General features: G+C 48.0%; 7 protein-coding genes and 1 non-coding gene across 13 annotated transcripts; 3 read left to right on the forward strand and 5 right to left on the reverse strand.

Annotated features, from left to right (window-relative positions):
* Window positions 1–140: 140 nt before the first annotated feature.
* LOC9636793 lies at window positions 141–1,885 on the forward strand. The gene is made up of 6 exons (XM_024677859.1): window positions 141–343; window positions 404–461; window positions 519–666; window positions 720–1,071; window positions 1,125–1,259; window positions 1,314–1,885. Exons 1-6 carry the CDS (start codon window positions 217–219, stop codon window positions 1,805–1,807), a joined length of 1,314 nt encoding a protein of 437 aa, XP_024533627.1. The 5' UTR covers window positions 141–216; the 3' UTR covers window positions 1,808–1,885.
* A 3,981-nt stretch (window positions 1,886–5,866) lies between these two features.
* Window positions 5,867–9,278, reverse strand: LOC9636795 (U-box domain-containing protein 44). The gene is made up of 4 exons (XM_024677855.1): window positions 8,040–9,278; window positions 7,679–7,970; window positions 6,145–7,622; window positions 5,867–6,088 (listed from the first exon to the last, which is right to left on the reverse strand). The coding sequence occupies exons 1-3, from the start codon at window positions 9,258–9,260 to the stop codon at window positions 6,148–6,150; spliced, it is 2,988 nt and encodes a 995-aa protein (XP_024533623.1). The 5' UTR covers window positions 9,261–9,278; the 3' UTR covers window positions 5,867–6,088; window positions 6,145–6,147.
* A 162-nt stretch (window positions 9,279–9,440) lies between these two features.
* LOC9637452 lies at window positions 9,441–10,747 on the forward strand. 5 transcript variants are annotated; one of them, XR_002992726.1, is made up of 8 exons: window positions 9,441–9,576; window positions 9,627–9,714; window positions 9,783–9,873; window positions 9,944–10,031; window positions 10,107–10,266; window positions 10,319–10,489; window positions 10,541–10,579; window positions 10,629–10,747. XR_002992726.1 is itself a non-coding variant. In XM_002972742.2 (6 exons), the coding sequence occupies exons 1-6, from the start codon at window positions 9,454–9,456 to the stop codon at window positions 10,468–10,470; spliced, it is 702 nt and encodes a 233-aa protein (XP_002972788.2). In that variant the 5' UTR covers window positions 9,441–9,453; the 3' UTR covers window positions 10,471–10,747. The 5 variants fall into 5 exon arrangements, 1 of the variants encoding a protein (XP_002972788.2); XR_002992727.1 differs by having other exon boundaries at window positions 10,633–10,747; XR_002992724.1 differs by having other exon boundaries at window positions 10,319–10,579.
* On the reverse strand, window positions 10,454–11,648 carry LOC9636796 (E3 ubiquitin-protein ligase CSU1). Its single transcript, XM_002972959.2, has 2 exons — window positions 11,370–11,648; window positions 10,454–11,301 (listed from the first exon to the last, which is right to left on the reverse strand). Exons 1-2 carry the CDS (start codon window positions 11,606–11,608, stop codon window positions 10,629–10,631), a joined length of 912 nt encoding a protein of 303 aa, XP_002973005.1. The 5' UTR covers window positions 11,609–11,648; the 3' UTR covers window positions 10,454–10,628.
* Window positions 11,649–11,689: 41 nt separating this feature from the next.
* On the reverse strand, window positions 11,690–11,763 carry TRNAE-UUC. Its single transcript has one exon. It is a non-coding gene; the product is annotated as a tRNA-Glu (tRNA).
* Window positions 11,764–11,806: 43 nt separating this feature from the next.
* Window positions 11,807–13,540, reverse strand: LOC112347224 (uncharacterized CRM domain-containing protein At3g25440, chloroplastic-like). The gene is made up of 6 exons (XM_024677759.1): window positions 13,503–13,540; window positions 13,401–13,448; window positions 13,310–13,348; window positions 12,979–13,259; window positions 12,512–12,910; window positions 11,807–12,181 (listed from the first exon to the last, which is right to left on the reverse strand). Exons 1-6 carry the CDS (start codon window positions 13,531–13,533, stop codon window positions 11,870–11,872), a joined length of 1,110 nt encoding a protein of 369 aa, XP_024533527.1. The 5' UTR covers window positions 13,534–13,540; the 3' UTR covers window positions 11,807–11,869.
* Window positions 13,541–13,802: 262 nt separating this feature from the next.
* LOC9637453 lies at window positions 13,803–17,061 on the forward strand. 2 transcript variants are annotated; one of them, XM_024677757.1, is made up of 15 exons: window positions 13,803–14,067; window positions 14,131–14,171; window positions 14,221–14,343; window positions 14,405–14,532; window positions 14,576–14,960; window positions 15,022–15,206; window positions 15,262–15,481; window positions 15,533–15,733; window positions 15,780–15,860; window positions 15,908–16,056; window positions 16,104–16,209; window positions 16,257–16,394; window positions 16,446–16,752; window positions 16,806–16,908; window positions 16,956–17,061. In XM_024677757.1, the coding sequence occupies exons 1-14, from the start codon at window positions 13,824–13,826 to the stop codon at window positions 16,904–16,906; spliced, it is 2,409 nt and encodes an 802-aa protein (XP_024533525.1). In that variant the 5' UTR covers window positions 13,803–13,823; the 3' UTR covers window positions 16,907–16,908; window positions 16,956–17,061. The 2 variants fall into 2 exon arrangements, with proteins under 2 accessions (XP_024533525.1, XP_024533526.1); XM_024677758.1 differs by having other exon boundaries at window positions 14,227–14,343.
* Window positions 17,062–17,080: 19 nt separating this feature from the next.
* LOC9636797 (pentatricopeptide repeat-containing protein At4g02750) lies at window positions 17,081–19,027 on the reverse strand. Its single transcript, XM_024677926.1, has one exon. It carries the CDS (start codon window positions 19,025–19,027, stop codon window positions 17,081–17,083), a length of 1,947 nt encoding a protein of 648 aa, XP_024533694.1.
* Between the last annotated feature and the right edge of the window lie 1,054 nt (window positions 19,028–20,081).

Here is a 20,081-nt window from a genome sequence, read left to right on the forward strand (position 1 = left end):
GGCGCAGTGCCCCATTCCATCGATGAGAAAGGTTTGATTCATTCGCCGGGAAGAAAAATTCGTGATCTCTCTGGATTTCCAGGAAGGAAGCAAAGAGGGAGAATCTCCGCCCGTGGACGATACAAAGAAAGAATAATATAAACAGTGTAAAAGCCCTGTTTTAACATGATGGCCCTTCTTTTTCATCGTCTCGTCTATTAGGGCATAGCTGAAGCTATGGGTATGGAGCTCGAGCAATGCGAGGAGCAAGGAGGAGCGCGCGTCGAGGATCTTCATCCCGAATCGAGGCCCAGCATTCTCTGCGTTGGCGCGGCGGGCGTGGGCAAGACGACGATCGCGAATCGTGAGTAATCGCATGAGATTTCTAGTTCTTGTGTCCGATCTAAGCTCGGCGGCAATTCAGGGTTGAGGCGCGATCGCGAGGTAATTGACGCATCGTCAGGAGCGATCACATGCTATGGGTACGCTGTTAGATCGCACTAGCGCCGAGATTTACATGATTTTTCTTCGCGTAAAAGCTGGAAAATCGACACCAAGTACTACACTGCAAATGTAGGAATCTGGACGGCTCGGCTGGAGCAAGAACAAACTGACGAGGTTGTGAAGAGACTGGAATCTCTGAGTGGACAGTGCGAAGCGCTCGTCATGGTTTTTGATCTTAGCAACGTAAGCGCATTTCTTTTCTTCTCCGTCTTATCGAACTTGTATTGTGTTTATAGGATTCTTCGTTTGATCGACTAAAGAACTGGGCGTCCAGAGCAGACTTGACCGGGTTTGAGATACTCCTTTGCGTTGGAAACAAAGCCGACCGTTTGCCGCAACACTATGGCCACGTCGAGTACCGCCGGAGGCTACAAAGGCTTGGAGAGTCGTCCAGTGATCCTCATCCCGAGTTTCTGGATTTCGGGATACAAAGGAACGAAGGGAGCTCGTTGCTTGACGACGAAGAGGTCGAGCTCGCAGGACCAGCTCCCCCAGTTGACGAGAAGAAGCATAGCAGGATCGAGTGGTGCATCGAGAATGGCATCGAGTACATTGAGGCGTGTGCACTGGACGTTGCCTTTGACGACTGTAAGTACTGCTTCCTTCTATCGCTTTTCTAGCTTTACGCTTTTCCTTCTCAGGTTTGTCATTGGATGGAGATTTGCAAGGTGTGTCCCGCATTCGAGGAGCACTGTCGGCTCACATGTGGCCGGGGATGGTGATGAAGCCAACTCCCAGCAAAGCGATCAGTGAAGCTCAAGCTTGCACACAAGGAGGTGAGAAAGAAATCTCCAAAATACCGTCACGAGCACGATCTTGTATTGGCGTAGATCCTTCGAGCGACGAGGAGTCCGACTTTACCATCGAGTACGAGCTTCTCTCGAGTGTATCAGACGACGAAGCCTTTGCCGCTGAGAGCGAAAGCCACCACCTCGAGGATCAAGCGACCGATAGCAGTGTCCTTGAAGCAGCTTCAGTGACAGGACAAGAAGCTACTGCCGATGCGAGCGAAGAACTTGCTGGAGGAGCCAGCGGTGCTTCAGAAACAACACTAGCTGGAGACGATGGTGGTGGAGTAGCTCACGGCGATGGAGAAGAAGAAGTCGGGCATAGCAATGGACACGAAGCTTCGCAAGTTCGAAGCTCCGGCAATGGCAGCGAAGCGTATAGAATGGACGAGTTTGAGCAGCTGATGCAGGAGATGGCGGGTATGCGAGAGAATCTCAGTATGATGCCGGACGCACAGCGGCGAGAGATCGCCTCCCAGATCGCGATGAGAATGGCGTCCATGTTTATGGACGACGACGACGACGACGACGAATGATCGATCATAATAGAAGAAGAAACTTTACTCGAAACTTTAAGACTTCGAAATCAAAGCTAAAGTCCTTGCTTGGCACCACAAGATCTTCCACCCCTTCGGCGTTCCTCGGCAGCTTTTCCACGATCCTGTGGATTTGCTCCTACTCAAACATGTTCTTCTCGTCTCGCACAAACTCGGCGAATGGAAACGTCCAGGGCGCCATGCTCCCCGGATTGATGCTCTTCATCGCCCTCAATCCAAGTTCATAGACGAGTTCGAGTGCTGCCACCATACCACTGCATGGCGCTCAAAGCCTCCGTCAGCGTCCACTCCGTAACTCTGGAGAGATGGATCGCCCACAAGATCATGCCCAGCATCCTCACGATCCTGTTCTCCATAACGATCTCCTAGTGCCGGAAGTTCTTGTCGGCCCCGCCGCGAACCACCTGCATGAAGTTCCGATCCTCCCCGGCCAGAGGTCGTCCACCATGATGGTGCGCTCCAGATCCAAACCTTCGAGCAGGCATGCGAGTCCCTTCCTCTTGACGGACACGGGATCACTGACTTGTATCGAGTGTGTAGATCTCCCTGGTTCTCAAGCTTGGCTTTGATCATCTTGGCCCTCTAGTAAGCATTGGTGTTATTTCTATGTCTTGATGGGCGATGAATCCAGCTTCAGATTCACGGAGCCGAGAACATTAAAGAAAGCTATGACGAAGGCGATGAAAGTAGCGGTGTAGAAATCCAACTCTCAGTCCATGCTGATAGAGCTGACGAACTTCAAAGCTTTCTCACCAATGCATGCAGAGGAGGCATCACAATTCAACGAGCTACAACAATGAAATCCATCTGACTTAAGGTTTAGAGCTAATTAAGAGCAAATAGGACTGATCATGGATCATATAAAATCAGACTCTCGTGATAGGTTTTCATTAAAGGGTTCATGATGGAGATTGATAGGATCCTCATCTTTGTGGACCTGGCCACACTATCGAATTCATCAGCTCGCCATCTTTTCGCCAACTATGGTGCCGCAACGCTGGTGTCAAAGAGGCCCCCCTGATCATGACAAGCTCCATCCACAGCGAGGGATGCTACATCTTCGGAACTCCTTTGTCGTCGGGCCACAGGCGGGAGCTTCGACTACGCCATGGTGACGTTGTGGCTTCCGCCGGCGGCCTTGTATGCATCCGAGGTATAGATTCTGATGTTCTCCACTTGGTGGTCGGCAATCCACTCACCCAAGAGTGGACGGAAGTACCTGCGCTGCAGTGGAAGGGCAAAGAAGAGACAGGTATTATTGACTTCGCGATGCTGGCTGATGGCGATGTTCAAGGTGGGCATCCAGCACTCGGAAGCCACTACAGGCCACTCGTGCTACGTCTACAACTCGGCCACCGGCGCATGGTCAGCACTGGGCATGCTGTGCTTGACACAAGCGCACGTACAAGCGAGGGCTCAGTGGCTCAAGACCAGAGCGCTAACATTCCCAGACATGGACGCCTTATACTACGACCTCACCACCTTGGGCATGTATGACATTCGTCACTGCGAGTGGAGCATCGGGAGTGTGGTGCGCAGCCTCAGGTTCACAACAGGCCTCGAAGGTGTCAAGCATACGTGCTGCGTTTTGCCGCGGTCAGGCGTGTGCACATCGAGGCTATGGGAGTGGGATGGGCAGCGATACTTTGCAAGCGGGTGGGTGTATGCAGGAAGTGTCAAAGACGTGTGTTGTGGAGTGGATGGATTTGGTATCTGGAGAGTTGACGAGGATGGCAGCTTGGTTACTGTCTCTGCAGTGACTGTGGCCATTTGTAGTCAATATCCTCGGCTCAAGGTACAATTGTTAGAAGTGGTAACGAGTGCAGATGCCAACCTTGTATGCTTCTCGGAGAGATGTCCAGCAATGTCGTCAGTTGTTGTTGTATATGACTTGCACACAAGTAGTTGGAGTCGGTTGGCTGCGCTGGATCATTATAGTGAAGCAGTGGTGTATCAACCATCTCTGAGGCCTGTGAGGAACCCGTGGCAAAATCAAGTATCTGGGTAATTCTACAATCCTCTGCACTTCACATCACTTTTTAGTTTATTATTACATGTTTTAAAGCCCAACTAGAACCATTCATTTCAATTTTAACATTGTAAAAAGCACAAGGTCAGGATATGTCTTTTCCACGATTTGAAGCTTTCTTTGAGGCCTCCAACGTTTTAGGTACTCATGCATTCTCCAGGCTAGCTAGCGATCTTACAACTTCCATACATGCAGAATTTACATGCACAAAGGTTAACGTGTTTCATTCAATGGTAACATTATATGAGGTTGTGACTTTGAAAGTTTGGAGAAAAGATGCAGAAAAAAAAGCCAAGCACTTGATGTACTGTGTTGATTTTGCTTCTTTTATTATTCTATACTACTTGTGATGGCTTGATTGTTTTGAATTTTGATTTGATCAACAAGCAAAACTACCAAAGTGATTTCATTTGAAATTGAAAATATCACCACATCTAGATTTCTCAAATTGGCGAGTATGACTCTTGGAGCAAGATTTCAACAACTCATAAAACACTTTCATTTTTGCATTTATGCTGCACTGCTAGACCATAAACAACATATAGATAGATAAATAGAACATTATTATTTTTTCCTTTCACTTCTCTTTTTCAGTTTAAAGATAATGCTTATAAAACCTCTATTGCCTCTGGCTGCTCCTCCTGAGAATCCTTCTCAAACACAAAATCTTCATTGTCCACATTCTGGAGAATTTAACTCATTTCATTGTTACTCATTTGAATTTCTGCCAAGTCCTCCTTGTTCTAGCTGCTCCAAAACTTCCTCAAATATGAGATCTAGCATCTCCTCATCATCCATAGCCTTCAGATTTGACAACAGAATTTCAATTATCTCTTTGTCATTCACTGGTATTTCTGCCATTTTAAAGATCATAATAGGGGTGTGTTCCTTTTTGTGTGCGACTTCATTCTCCTCAAGCAATGCTATGATATTAAACCATTGATATAGAGATCTTCCACATCCTACACGTGAATCACTGCCCCAGCTCTATTGGTCTATTGACCATTCTGTTTCGCTTCACTACAAAATGAAGTGAAACCCTTTACTCATGTAATCTTCAAGTGGAGCATGTTTGAGCTTCTTGTCCTAATATGCTATGTCTTCCTGAGTGGTTTAATCTTGGTTGCTTCATATACATGAGTTTTGTTTTTCCACTATAGGTGAATTTTTTCTTGCATTAACTACAATAGTACCTTGGTTAGCTGATGTTGTCATTATTGAAGTAATTGAAATTGCCACATTCACTATGATTGCACTTTGTATAAATCAGGTGTTGCTCTTTTAGGTATGTTGTCAACTTCCACACTTCCAAACTGGAGGCCACTCTGTCAGGAGGAAGAGCCAAACAATGGGTACTTCTAATGAAGATAGAGCTCTTTGTACACCTTTGGCATGTGTTTAAAGCTAACTTTGGGTAAAGGGAGTTTTATTAAACATCAGTTAATTTCTACCTTTATATCTATTATATTCCTAGAATTTTAATGTTGCTGAGTGAAGTCATTGGGTAATTTTGGAGAAGATGGAACTCCTCGTACACCTTGCTGTTTTTCTTTGGCTCAATGCTTTGAGTGAAAACACTAGTTTTAGAAACATAAAGGTCCTTTAGCTTTCTAAAATGCTGTTGTTGGAGTCCACAAACATTAAAAGATCAAAATTTGATCTTAACTTCTTTGGAATATGCAAACACATCCAAATATTTTTTGAAGAAAGCTCTGTAATACCACTTCATAATCTGTTTTATGTATTTTATATCAATGGAACGTTAAGAATTTGGAATGTTTCTGAGGTGAGAAAGTAGTTACTCTCTTCCAGTTCAATAAGTACTCGAGAAGATAGAGGTTCTTGTTGAGTTGTGCTATTTGTAACTAATACACTGGCTTTTCTTTTGTTTTTGCTAGAAGACAAGAGCTAGAAGGCCAGAGTTTCCCAACGTATGCTACAGTCACTACTCGTTCTACTTGGGAAGAGTATCACCCAAAGTCAAACAAGATATCCATTATAACTCTCACTGAAACCCAAGGATGGATATGTATATATATATATATGATGAAAAGGTAAAATCCTTTTCACAAGATCTTTAGACTTCACAATAGTTACTCTTGAGAGCTGAACTCAGTAATCGATTGGTGACAGAAGAGATTAATCATGGACAACTTGCCAGAGACGATGATCGTGTTGTAGTACGATAGCACGGGCTCTATGTTTATACAACATAATAGAGACACCGTTTCCTGATTGATCTTGGTTAGAAGGCCAACGAGAAAGAAATGATAGAACTTTAGCTTACCTTTTAAAAATAGCTGGAGACCTCCTGGATCATTGACAACTGCGCCAGAACTTTGCCAGCTTTCTTCTTCACAGTGACCGATCCGTGCTGTGCCAGTTCCACCAGAGGGAGCTTTGCTCGCCCGCAATAAGTTTCTCTCATATTCTTTAGTTTGAAGAGGCACGCCAGGAGATCGACCGTGCGCTCCTTGGCCGTGGCTGTCCCGTGAGCGAGCAAGCCCAGTGATTTGAGGATTGCGTTTGCTTCGTGAAGAAACCAGGCCCCGCCTTCTCTAGTTTCTTCGCTGGAGACGAAAGTGAAGAAAGCCTCTACTGCTGCTTCGGCGGCAACGCTGCTTGGCTCGTCCAGTAGAGCAACCAGACCCGGAACCGCCTTGGCTTCCACGATGCAAAACGTGGTCTTGACGCTGCATACTCCTGTGTGGACCCTGCAAATCGTTGGCACTGTCGGCCGGAAACAAAGCCATCCTGTGCTCGTTGGCGGATGGCACAAGTCTAGCGTGGTCACGGAGAAGTTCCTCAGGGCTCGGGCTGCTCTTGCCTTCCCTGTTGTGGTTCCCGAGTTGAGGATCGTCACCAGGATTGAATGGATCCCCGAGTCCACCAAAGTCCTTTGGAGCTCTACGTTAGTTGGCTCCGTAAACCTCTCGAGCGCAGCGAGAGCACTCTCAGTGACTTTGGAGCTGTTGCCTTTCACCTGGGCCAGCACCGTGGTCACAGCTCCAGCCTCCATCAGTGTCTCCATGGTTTGCTTGTTGCTCGGGAAGCTCGCCAGTACCATTAAAAGATCTGATCGGATGTCTGCGGAAGAACAGTTGCCGATCAAGTTAACGAAGTGTTCCAGCTTCTTCTCGGTGTACAGGCAGTCGAAAATGTCCCCTCCAGCTCCTTCCGACATGGAGCGAAGCAGGAACACAGCCGAGTCACGGACTTCTCTCTCGGCTCCATCGAGCAGCCCAACCAGAAAAGCTACTCCTTGCTGTTCCTTTATCACTTCCTGTACCAGTTCCCCGTCTTTTGATTGTGCCAGTCCATGAAGTACCAGGAGAATAGGTGCCCGAAGAATCAAGCCCTGCGAGGAGCTTTCCATGAGACCGATGAGCGTTTCGACGGCCTGTTTTACGTTCACTGCGTGCCCATCCTGGTCAGTGAGAGATGCGTCCGTATTTCCTTGCGCTATATTCTTGAGAGTTATTGCTGCAGCTTCTTTGCAAGTCTGAGGGAGCCTGGGAGACGTCAGATTGTCCATGAGAACGGGAAATGCACCTGCTTGTGCCATGCTTCGTTGGTTCTGAGAGTTTGACGACAGATTCCTCAACGCCTCCAACGCAGCAGCTTTTGCTTCGAGTTTAGCGCTTATCATCATCTGGAAGAGAGGACCGATGACTCCTTTCTCTCCAAGCATGAGCTTGTTTTGATCCGACAGAGACTGGAGGTTCCCAAGGGCTCGAGCCATAGCCCACTTCGATTCCTCACTACCTGTACAAGACACTGGCAAGGTTAGGAAACCAAAACGAGGAAAAGAAATGACGTGCCTTCATGTAAGGACGATATCAGTGGATCCAAGTAGCTCATGGATGCCAGTTGCACAATGTTCTCATCGCTGCTGCAAAGCTTCTCAAGGACACGTTTCGCTGTCGGCTCGTTCTCATTGTGGCGCATCACGAGAGATAAGAGGGCCCTCTTTTCTTGGCAGAGCTTCTCGCAAGCAGATCTTTCATCCCCTTGCAGAAGCTCCAGCAATACCGACAGCGCCAGCTTGCTTAGCGTACTCTTCCCGACGCATCGAACAACTTGTTCTAGTCCGCCAACCTGGACAACTTCATCCTGGAGTAGAAAAAGCGCAAGCATAACTTATACATGAAGTAGAAAGAAAGAAGAGACGAAGATACGTACTCTGTTTCTAAAATTGTTGTGCACGAGAATCCGCAGAGCTGTGAGAGCTCTCCTATTGACCTCCTTGTCACGCAGCTTCATCACCTCAATGATCTCCGGAATAACATTCTCTGCGGCGATCCACTCCGTGTTCGTGTTGCTCTCCTCGCACAGCTTGCACAAATCATCCAGAGCATCCTGCGCCAGTGCAACGTCCCTCTTTTGCAGAAAATGCTTCGCTCGACGAATCCGTATGCAGTAGTTCTGATCCGTCCACTCCTGGATAGCCTTCCTCAGCGAAGTGTTGGGCCTCAGCGTGAAATCCGTAAGTTCCATATGAGTGAAAGGGTCCGACGTGTGGCCGCTCGCAAACCACCTTTCGATCTCACTTCGCTCGTAAGTCCGGTTGCTCGAAGCAGTCACTGGATCGATCATAACCTCACGCGCGAGCGGACAGATGAAGGAGCTCAGTGGATCAACCGGCTCAGTGATTCCAATGTGCTCGGACGCCTCCTTGTACCGCTGTCTTAGAACATCTGACGTGTAGGCAGCGTCGGCCTTGGACAGAAGATCGATCACTTGCTCCATGAAAGCCTGCTCCTGCATTTGCTTTCGCTCAGCCAGCAGCTCCTTCTCTCTTTTAAAGCTCGAGAGCTCCTTGTTGATCTCGGATGGCTCCACTGGAACCCCCACGGCCATGGCGATGGCGACGATAAGATCGTTGGCGAAGCCCTGGTCCGTCCTGTGATCCCGGATCCCCTCCTCGAGCTTGCTGAGTATCTGTAGCTTTGTCTCGGACGCCTGGAACTCAGCGCTCAAGAACTGGTTCTTGACTCTCAAGAGGTTGTCCCGGATATCAAGCGAGAGCTCCGTCCCGGCCAGGGACAAGAGCTCCAGATCCTTGCCGATATCGCGAGTCACCACCTGTGCGTCCTTGACGATGGAGCGGCAATGAAGCAGCAAGTAGAACTTGGACTTGTCCGTGCAATCGCTTATCAGCGTGTGCGCTCGATCCAGGTCGGTCTTGAGCGACTGGAGCGCCTGGTTGGCTGCCGTGAGATCCTTGAAGCAGCGCTCCTTGAGCTCCGCGAGCACGGGCTCGATGTCGTGGAGGTAGCGCGAAAGCTTCTGGAAGCTCTCCTTCTCCACCAGGACATCCTTGGCGGCGATGGCAATCTCCAGCACCTGTGTGGTGATGAGCGTCAAGAGCGTGCTGATGGGGATGACCTCGATTCCAATCATCGTGGCGCTGCTCCTCGCATTGACTAGAAATCCAAGCCCCAATTACCCCGATCCCCGTTGCGATGCGTGACGCTTCCAAGATCGAAATCTCTTCCTCTCCCGAGCCGCAGCTAGCAGATGATCGCGCGAGATAGCGATAAAACCCTAGCCCACGCAAAAATGCCGCGGTTTTTTTCCTAGGGTTCTTGGCGCGATGGGGCTCCGGCTTGATCTCCCTTACCTCGTCTCCAAGAAGGGCCACGTCCTGTCGCCGCGGCCGATTGGAGTGAAGAAGCTCAAAATCCCCAAGCGCGTCTTCTTCATGCTCGGCTATCCGGTATGTGGATCGATCGCATTGTCGATCGACTGGCTAAATCACTGCTCCAGGGCACGGGCAAGTCTACCGCGATCGCGTCTATCCTTGAGAAGCTCAGGAAGAATCACCCCAGGCTGCGAGTCCAGGGCTTCTACCAGAGTAGGAACTATTTGTCTGGCGCTTTATAAATGCTGTAGCTCTGACCGTGCGTTCTTTTGTCCTGGAAGAACCATTGCTTCGCAGGGGCGAGAGCATTGGCGTGGAATCGGTCTCGGTGAATGGCCCCAGCAAGATCTTCACGTCAACATATCCCATTCCGTGTGAGAGGATTTTCATTCTCTTTTTTGACATGGAAACGCGTTTTTTGTTCATTCTTTTTCTTACTTAGGGGGTCCGCCACACGGACTCCGCCATTTCTGGGAAAGCATAGGATCGACATTGGAGCTTTCGAATCCATCGCTTTACCGGAGTTAAAAGTATGTTTACTGAATCGAGCGCGATTGAGCAAAGTTTGATTTTTTTTTTCTTGTGTCTTGTGTGTGTGTGTGCAGCTACACTACGAGACCGAGCTCTTTGTCGTGGACGAAGTGGGAGTGAAGGAACTAATGTCTCCAAAGTTTTATCCTTTGCTCCAAGACGTGCTCAACTCCGAGGTTCCGATACTGGGAACTTTGCAACGGAATTGCTACTGGGAGGACAGGATCAAACAAGGTTCTGCGTTGTCAAATCAAATTCCGGTTCCTAAAAGTGAAACTTTTGGCAGTGGAGGAGATCAAGAAACGCAAAGACACGCTGATCTACAAAATCTACAAGAAGACCACGAACCACACAGCAAAGCTGGTGTACCAAAGGCTCAACCAGTTTTTCCTCTACAGGAAAGAGGAAGGCCGAGATCACATCCGGAGAAGTCACTGATCGTGTTCATAATCAAATGGTACATTTTTCTCCTTCTTTCTATCCTTTGATTGATCCCGTGCTGCGATAGATCACATCAACGCGATAGTTTTGCTTGTCTCGTCAGAAGGTACACTTGTTCTTCCCGATTGTTCTTGTTTTTAACTTCGAAACTTCAGCTAGACGCGAGCTGGTCTCGAGAGCCCCATGCCGGTGCCACTACCAACATGCTTGAACGTCTTGGCTTCCAGATTTTCATCGTGACCAGCGAAACCAGTGCCACCTTTCTCCAGCGTCACCATGTTCTTGGCCTTGCACGGCCGGTTACACACCGAGCAAGCCTTCTCCGGGATGATGAACTGCTCGGCACACTTCTTACACAGGACGTGACCGCAGCTATTGATCACCACCAGCGTCGTCCTGTTCGTCAGCGTGGTGGAACACGAAGGACACATATACCGGTTCTCTTCCGTGTCCTTCCCTTCAGGGTCGACGATCTCGCTGAAAGAAATCGTGAAGAGCTGCTTGAGCTTGAGCTTCTCCTTCCCTTCCGGACAGATCGTATCAGTCGATGGAGCGTCGATTCTCTCGGCGGCCTCTGGAGTCGCCGATGGAAGCCAGAAAGCTTTCATGCTTTTCAGCGCCTCCTCTTCGTAAGACGTGACTTTGACGCTGTTGGCTCCCTGGAATCCAGCCTTTGCGTCGCCAAAGTCGTGGTTCTTGTCGTGGTGAGGCACCGCGCTGTTGTTCTGGCGATCGAATGCCTCGAGCGCGCGCTCCTTCTCGAGATTTCGCCGCTCCAGCTCGTCCTCTTGATCCTTCTTCTGCTGCGTCGCGAACAACGCGATCTTCCTATAGCGCCCACAAAGGCGTTGCAAAATCTATCCTTTCCCCAAGCACAAATCAAGGAAAACCCATACCTCTTGATGTCCTTCTTCTGAGCTAGCAGGGACTCGAGAATGCACTCCTTGCAGAAGAGATGGCCCTTTTGGCAGCACTGCGGATCGGTGAGGCGCTTAAGGCAAATGCAGCAGGCATCGAATGGCTTGATCGAATCCTTGCCCAGCCGCTCCTTCTGCGTGCCATAGCCAAGCTTGCGCCGCTCATCGTATGTGAAGAATGCGAGATCGTTGTTGTTCTTGGAGTGGCGCTGCGGCATCCTTCCTCTCCTCAAGCCCTAGAAATTCAAGGAATCAAAACAGAATAAACCTTAAAACTATATGGACTAATAAAAAGGCAATTCCATTGCCGGGATTTGAACCCGGGTCGCCTGGGTGAAAGCCAGGTATCCTGACCGGACTAGACGACAATGGATGGTGTGAAACCTTGGAATTTTTTTCACTACAGCCGATACCGCTTTAACCCATTTTAACTTACCACATAGACGTTTGCGGCTTTTTACTTTCTTTAACTCTTCTCTTCATGGAAATTCACCATCGCTCTCAAACTCGTCGGATGAAACAACTCCTCCCACTAAGTTATCGTCCGTGTCGGTTTTGTCGTCCTTGCCTCCAAACTCGTCCTCGGTGAAGTCTTGGTACTCGGCTGGATTGGACTTTGGCCGCGGAGGTTCTCTCTTCTTGTGCTTGAGTGGAGGCGCCACAAACGCGATCTTTTCCACCAGTCCAGCCACATCCGACTCTTGGCGCATCTTCTCCAGTCGAGCAGCCAGTCTGCTCATATGAGCTTCCAGAGCTTCTTTGCTTTGATTGTATCTAGCCCTGTACAAAGCCTGGAAGGAAAAAACACAGCAATGTTTCAGTGTGATCTAGAGAAACTTGGTAGAACCAAAAGGCGATGATCTCTGGAGGACTCAGAGATCAAGAGATAAAGAACATGAGACAAGAAGAACGATCAAGCAAAACGGTGGTGTGTTTCAGTGTGATCTAGAGAAACTTGGTAGAACCAAAAGATGATGATCTAGCAAAACAGCTAGAGGACTTAGAGAAAACAAAAGAAGGTAAAGATGTTGAGTGACAAGAAGAACGATCAAGCAAAATGGTGGAGTTGATCTAGCGTGAAAGAATCGGAGAACTTGAGAGAAAGAGTGAGAGCTACTTACATTTCTCTTGGAGAGCTGGTTCTCCGGAATTAGCTCGTTTGGCTGCCTGTAGTTCCTGCCTCGGTACATGTAGACAGTGGTGCCTATGATGTCCACAACGATGCCTCCGCTCAGTCTCGCCAGCTCGGCCGCCATGTCTTTGATCTTGCTCTTGTGGAACATATGGAGGTCGATCTGGCACGTCTCGTGGAACTTCCAGTGCTGGTGGATGTTTTCGATGGTTCCACCAAAAATCCCTCGCACTCCAACCGGAACGTAGTTCCTGTTCATGTTTGCGAGCTTCTTGAGCGAGTAGAGCTGCTCTGGCGTGAGTATTTCTGGATCGTGCTCGGACTCCTCGTCCGGTGGAAGTTTCAGGCTCTCGAGCCGCTGCTTTTGGAGAGCAAGCTTTCGTCTAGTCTGCAAGGTGAAGAAGAAAAAGAAAAGAAGTTAGAACACCTGAGATCATAGAAAACAAATGGAAGTACCAATTCGAGCCTCCACATAAGCTTTGCTTCCGGGGTCATGTTGTGCTGCCTAAACGCTCCTCTCTCACGGAGGAGCTTCGCATTCTCGATCGCTCGCCTTTTCTTCTCGTTCTCGTTTAGATTCAATCCAACGTACTCGCCAGTTTGTGGGTTCGTCCACCTTGCTTGAGCCTCCATGCACGAACTTGTCACAAAAGTTCGACAGAAGAATCGTTTTCCCTGCTCTCTCGCTGACGAGAACGAAGATATGGCGATGGAGTTCGTAACGATCTCGCTTTTCCCTGTGAGAACTTAGAACCATAAACACAATCGAAACTTCCAAAGATCATACCTCTTCTTGGATCGAAAATGGATACATGCTCGTTTTTTCCTGTAAGAAGCCTGCTATTAAGAACAATAGCCATGAACATATCAAGTTATACCTCTGGATTCTCGAGAAAAAATTCCTCTCCAGGCCAATCTGATCGATCCTGTGATGCGAATCCATCACGAAATCGGCACAAAGAGCTAGAATCTGCGTATACCTTGTCGTGATCGTGAGACAGTGCTCCACATTCTCCGCCCCGGAGCATCAAAACCCTAAACCTTTGGCATTACGAATGACCCTAGCAGGGATTTTGGAGGGAGGGAGAGGGCTGGCGATTTCGTCTCGAAAGATCGACTCCTCGGCGACTGGAGCACAGCGCCATGGTAGATTTCATCTTCGGTGAGCTTCTTGGCACGGCGTCCTCGTGAATCGCTTCCAGATCGGTGCTAGGGCGCCTACATTCAAGAAAGATCCAGGTCTGGACACCGCATTCTTGCGCAGCGTCTTGCGATGGCTGGATAGATCGGCAAGGGTCGCGATGGAGCATCAGCAGGAGCCAGTCTTGGAAAAGGATTTGCACGAATTGCGGCAGGAGCTAGAGAAATCGATCGCCTCGGACACGCATACGTCGCTGGCGGCTAATATGCTGCTGGATGTTCCCATCGCCGACGGGAGTGGTGGAGGCTCTGTGGTCTCGGGGATTGATCGTGAGCCAGCGGTTGTCGTGCAGATGATTGGGAACTTCCAAGGAGGTGATGCTGCTACTCCAGCTCCTGCTGGTGGTACGTGATCGATCGTTCCTTAGCTTAGCTTTGATAAGTTTTCTAACTGCGTGCTTTGTGAAGAACAACCATCTTCATTCCCCGGAGAAGACCAAGAACAACAGGTTCTTCGATTTATCACTGAGTTTCTTCGATTCTTAAAGCAGATTTTAGCTGCAGAGAAGCAAATATGGAGAAGGAAATGCCTTGAAGGGAAATAAGTTGGCTAAGAAGTTTGGAAGAAAGGTCTATATTGGGAACGTCATTGGCTTTGATCCTGAAAGACAGTGGTACAAGGTATGAGTCTCATCTAAACTGTCTGCAATAATGCCCATTTGGCTGTTGTGAAATGTGATAGGTTGAATATGAAGATGGCGACCAGGAGGAACTTTGGTGGTGGGAGCTGGAACCTTTATTGATTCAATATGAAAAAAGAATGGAATCAATGACAAAGAAACGATCACGGTCCGGAGGAGATAAAAAAGCGTAAGAAACCTTTGGTTTTTGAGCTTATGACATGTTTTGATAGTCAGGCTAAGCGGATGAGAGATCCGGACGAAGAATATCTAGAGCTGGTAGAGGAGCTCAGTATGTTCTCCTCGTCTTCAGGAACTTCTGAAGACGATGATTGGGATAGGGATATCAAGAAGACACCGAGATCCAAAAGATCGGGAAAGAAACGAAAGGCGGAAAGCTTGCAAGCTGAAAGAGGGAGCGTGTCTACTGAAAGTATACAGGCTGCCTCCGAGGAAGCTGCTACTGAATCCGTTAGCCGGAGAGTAGTAAGATCAAAAAGCTCCTCGGGGAATGAGAACGGCTTCAGCTTGATCGGAAGAGAAACCAGGAAAGTTTTTAAAGGAAGAAATTATATAGGCAAAGTCATTGAGTTCGATCCGGAAGCAAAGTTTTACAAGGTGCGTGTTTCTCTCTAAGTCAATCTCCTCCTAATTTATTTTTTTATTATGTCTGCCACAGGTTGTATATGAGGATGGTGACTCGGAGGAGCTTGAGTGGAAGGAGTTAAAGGCTACATTAGTTTCCAACGACGGCAAATTGCTTGTCAGCAATGGCCACGTTGAAACAGAATCCAAACAGTCCAGCAATCCGTCCAGCAACAGATCCGTAGATGACACAGAGGTGAATGAACATACTCCAAGGAGGTACCTACGTTAGTTCGCTGCTTAGTCCTTCCCTTGATATTACCATATTGTACAGGGGAGGAAAAAAGCTGGATGAGATGCCTCTGACAAGCTCTCAAGTCAAGTATCCAGGCGCATTGCATCCAGCGTTTGAAAGAGCCCGTTTCTTGGAAAATAACACTGAAAAACTGGAGTATTTTGCATGGGGCGAAGTTGTCGCTTTCGACAAAGCTAAGTGTCCCGATCTGAAAGCTATGGGGACTCTGCCAACAAAGTCTCCCATTGTTCATTTAGCCGTAAGTAGTTCAATTTCATCGTTTACGTCTAATACATATAAAGAATTTCAGGCAAGCCAGCATCATCTTGCTGTGTTAACAGCTGCGGGACAGGTTTTTGTTTGGCGAAACAAGCATGGAAACATTACTGAGCGTTGCGATGCATGGGAACATATTTCCAGTCTGGATGATAAAACTATAGTTTTGGTTGACATTGCTGGACCAGAGTTGGAGAGATCATCGGCAGGTTACTCTTCTCATCAAGAAGACCAGGTGAATTGTCAAAGCTTTTCGGCAACATTTTTAACGCACTCTACAGGTTCCAGATCCTTTTTTCCTAGCTGCGGTGTCTTATAATGGAAATGAGTACGTTCTTCATGGTTCTCAGCCTCATGAACCTGTATGTATTAGATTGCTGTTCTTTATCTGACATATTGCCTCCTGAAGGTTCATACTTATTCTTTGTTGGAGGAATTCCAATATCCAAGCCTTGAAGATTTATTGAAATTGAATGACACGACTGTGAACAATTTGGGCCGGATTTCTCAAGTGGCTGTTGGAACTGTTGACGCATTTGACGAGCCTCCATTCATCGGGTACATGTGGCTTCAAGTTATGCACGCTTAAAATAGTTGCAATGCAGGTACATTATGGACACCGATCGCGTTTATATTAGATCTGCAACGAAGGACTTCATGGAAGAAGTGAACCACATCACAGGATTTTCGGGAAGGCCTTTGAAAATCCAGGTAGTCTATGCGTTTATTTAGTTGTCTTCTTATCGTGATAATTTTAGTGTGGAAGTGCATATCACGCTATTATTCTGACTGATGATGGTCGGGCCTGGACTTGGGGTCGTGGTTATTTCCCCGGCACCGGCAATGCAACATTTTCTGTATGTCAACCTGCTCTTGGCAGTCTAGTCAACCGAAAGGTTTCTGGTTTTGTTTTTATAAATCTTTGTGTAGTAACATTTCAGTAACAGGTTGTGGATATTGCTTGCTGTGGTCAGAACTTTATAGCTCTAACAGATGACGGTGAAGTTCACCAATGGACTCACGGACCTCCCAATTCCTTCCTCGGCGTTGAGAATTCACCAAAATCAGCTTTAAAAGTTCCAACGGAGGACAAGCTACAGAAGGTTGCACTTGGAGTCGGGGTTGTCGCTGGAATTTCTAGCGCGGGAAAGCTCCATACCTGGAAGACTTCTCTTGGACACCCAACCTCTGCCAAATGCGCTACACCGCTGAGTCGTGATGAGAAAAGTAAAGATACCTTTGTTGCTGCACTAGGTATGTATTTTCGGATTTGAGCTAACTAGTCCACGGTCGCTACTTAACTGTAGGCACGAGATCTATGCTAAAAGCCTTCTGCGTTGCTGGCTCGTCAATAGCAGTCGGGCGAAAGAAGCCACGAGGAAGGCCTGCCATTGGAAAAGACCCCTGAAGGTGGTGTACACTTCTTGTTGCTATTTCTTACTCTTCTTTTCCTCCAGGCAGAAGATTAGTATGTACAATACAGATTGACTCATGGTGACTACTTTGTCCAGTTTTGTATGCAAAATTACAGCAATATAGAATTCAACTGACTGCTTTTGGCAAGCTCTTTGTATTTACTCAGCTACCAACAATCGCGGCAAGAACAAAATCCGTTCTCGAAGTGGTGAAACCTGGTGGCGTCCCTGACAGCAATTTTTCTGTTTAAATGTTTGGACAGAAACTTGATGACGTTATGGCAGTCCGAGCAGACTCTGAGGTTCTTGACGATGCAAAGAGACGCCTCGGGTGGAGTGTTGAGAACTCCAAAGGCAAGTGCAAGCTTTTCACTGTGGTAACTTAATGACTGCTCCGTTTCTTCTTCTTCCATTTCAGCTATCCTTGTGTCTGGAACGTACCCGGCCTCCTTCATCTTCTGGAACAGCCTCCTCAGCTCGTTATAAGCGTCATCTCTCCGTGGATGCGTCTCATCGAGTGAATAAAACTCGTTGGTCTGGCCTTTGATGGTGATTGTACTCTTTCCAGGTAGCTTCTTTCTGCACTTGATTCTTATCTGGTCTCTGAGTTTCATTTCCGCAGCTCTGTCCCCAGCGCTGGCGTAGATGTTGGACAGCATAACATAAGGTGCTGGATCTTTTATGGAGCTCTCGTCCAACTCAAAGAGATGGTTAGCAACCCGGCCTGCCCGTTTCAAGTCTCGGAAAGTCCGGCAAGCACTGAGTAAGCTCGTCCATGCTACAGCACCGGCTTTAAATGGCATTTTAGTGATGAGAGTTTCTGCGTCTTTCAGGTAGCCAGCCCGTCCAAGGAGGTCAATCGCGCACAGAAAGTGTGACTCGTTTGCAGTGACACCATAGTAGTCACCACTTACCAACGAGCTGAAGATATCAGAGCCTTCGTCGAACAAAGCGCCGTGGCTACAAGCAGAGAGAGTGTTGATCAGCGTTATCCCGTTGGGCTCCACTCCTGCTTGAACCATGATCCGGAAGATGTCTAGAGCTTCGGAGCTGTATCCATTCTGTGAGTAGGCCGCGATGATCGCTGTCCAAGATACTACGTCACGGTAAGTCATTTCAAGAAACGTTTGCCTTGCTAACTCCGGGAGACCGCACTTGCCGTACATGTTGCAGATTGAGTTGGCGACACTGATATCCTTGGCCAATGCTTCATCCATTCCGTCGCAAATGAACCTACCCAGTGAAGAAGCCGTGAGGTTCGCACAGGCATCGAGCACGCTGCAGTAAGTCATCCTACTCGGCTGCAACCCTTCCAGGTCCATACGTCGAAAGAGCTCGAGAGCCTGCTTTGGACGTCCGTTCTGGCCGAATCCAGCGATCATGGCATTCCAGGAAATGACACTTTTGTCCGGCATCTCCCGGAAAAGCTTCTCGGCCTCGTCAACGCGAGCGTTCTGAGCGAAAGCCGTGACCATGGCATTCCAGGAGACAACAGTCCGGTCCTTCATGCTGTCGAACAAGCTCTTGGCCTCGGAGACGCAGCCATTGTAGCCGAGCGCAGAGATCATCACGTTGTAGGAGGCGACGCTGGGCTCCGGCATCCTGTGAAACATCGACCTGGCCTCCTGGAGCTGGCCAGTATGAGCGTACAGAGAGATCATCGCGTTCCAGGCAATGGTGCTGGGCTCCCGGGTGGAATCAAACATCGACTTTGCTTCCTCCTTGTGCCCGGACTTGGCATACATGGTCACCATGGTTGTCCACGACGCAGAGGTCTTCCCGGGCATCCTCTCGAACAGCCGCCTCGCCTCGGGGATCCTCCCAGCGTTACCGTAAGCCGCGATCAACATGTTCCAGGAGAGGACCTTTGGACAGGCGACGGCGTCGAAGAGCTTGCGAGCATCTTCCAAGCTCCCGCAAGCCGAGTACATTTGGACGAGCTGGTTCTGGAGCTCCGGGTCGTGGTTGAGGCCTTGCTCCACGACCTGGGAGTGGAGGCGCTTACCTTCGGCAAGGGACTTTGACTTGGTGGCTCGTCCCAGCGCGTCGAGGAGGTTGGTCTTTGCGGCAAGATTTCTTACCGCCTCTGTTGCAGCTCCAGGCAATGCGGCCATGGTGCGGAGCCATCGCCTTTGGAGCTTCACGGCGCCCAACTCGCGCCTGCTTTGGAACATGCCTAAACCCTTGGAACTGAAACGAAATGGATCCAAGACGAAGCAGCTATATCAGGTGACTTCTTACTCAATGATTTATGTTTCGCTCACATGTTTCATCTTTGTCCGGATCATCTTCTTTCAGTTTTTTCTGTCCATGCATCAGCCTTTGTACATCAAATCAGTAATATCATCACTGCTCAGGAGATCGATATTGTCAAGTGCCGTACCCAAGATCGCGCTGGATCGCATTGAGGACGATCGTAAGAGTGGATGCCATGCTTCGCCATTCTGCCGCCATCCTAGTGCACCCGAGCAGAGGACTCTTTTTTGGGAAGATCCAGTGTACACGTTGTTCAACGAGGTCTGAGAACCCAGCCGAAATGATTGATCGAAAGAAAAAATAGGACCTATTGAAGTTTTCGTGGACAGACTCTGGAAAAAAAATGGAGGAGCTTTTTCTCTACTCTGACTACCTCAAAGAAGCGAGAGTTTTGAGTTAAATACCAGCAGTTCGATTTTATTCGAACTTAAAGTTTGTAAGCCATCCACATATATAGATTCAACAACCAGCAGTGTCCCAAAATATTTTTCTTGAATTTTTATTTCCTCCAATAAAATTTTAAGGTTACGTATAATCCTCCTTTAAAAATGGTATGCCATTAATATACTTTTGGCCAACTCAACTAAATTCTTTTTGTTTTTTAAATTAACTAACAACTGTGGTTAGAAAACATTATTTTAGTTGTCATAGTTTGGTACATTGAAAACTGGTATGCCGTGATTAGGTTTTGGAGTTGGAATAGGATAGTTGTTATGTCCTATTTTAATGATATTGAAAAAAGAATTGAGGACAATTAAGATCATCACCTAATATAGTACCATAGTGTATTTATTTGTCACTGTGCTATTGTCCAAAAAGCCCTAGATAATTTATAAACTAAATTTGATCAATCTGGAAGAAAGTATGTTATTAATTTTTTGTTAACCAAGTATGCCCAGAAGTTGAGGAATA

Source organism: Selaginella moellendorffii, unplaced genomic scaffold, assembly GCF_000143415.4.
Source record: "Selaginella moellendorffii unplaced genomic scaffold, v1.0 SELMOscaffold_20, whole genome shotgun sequence".
Classification (NCBI taxonomy): domain Eukaryota; kingdom Viridiplantae; phylum Streptophyta; class Lycopodiopsida; order Selaginellales; family Selaginellaceae; genus Selaginella; species Selaginella moellendorffii.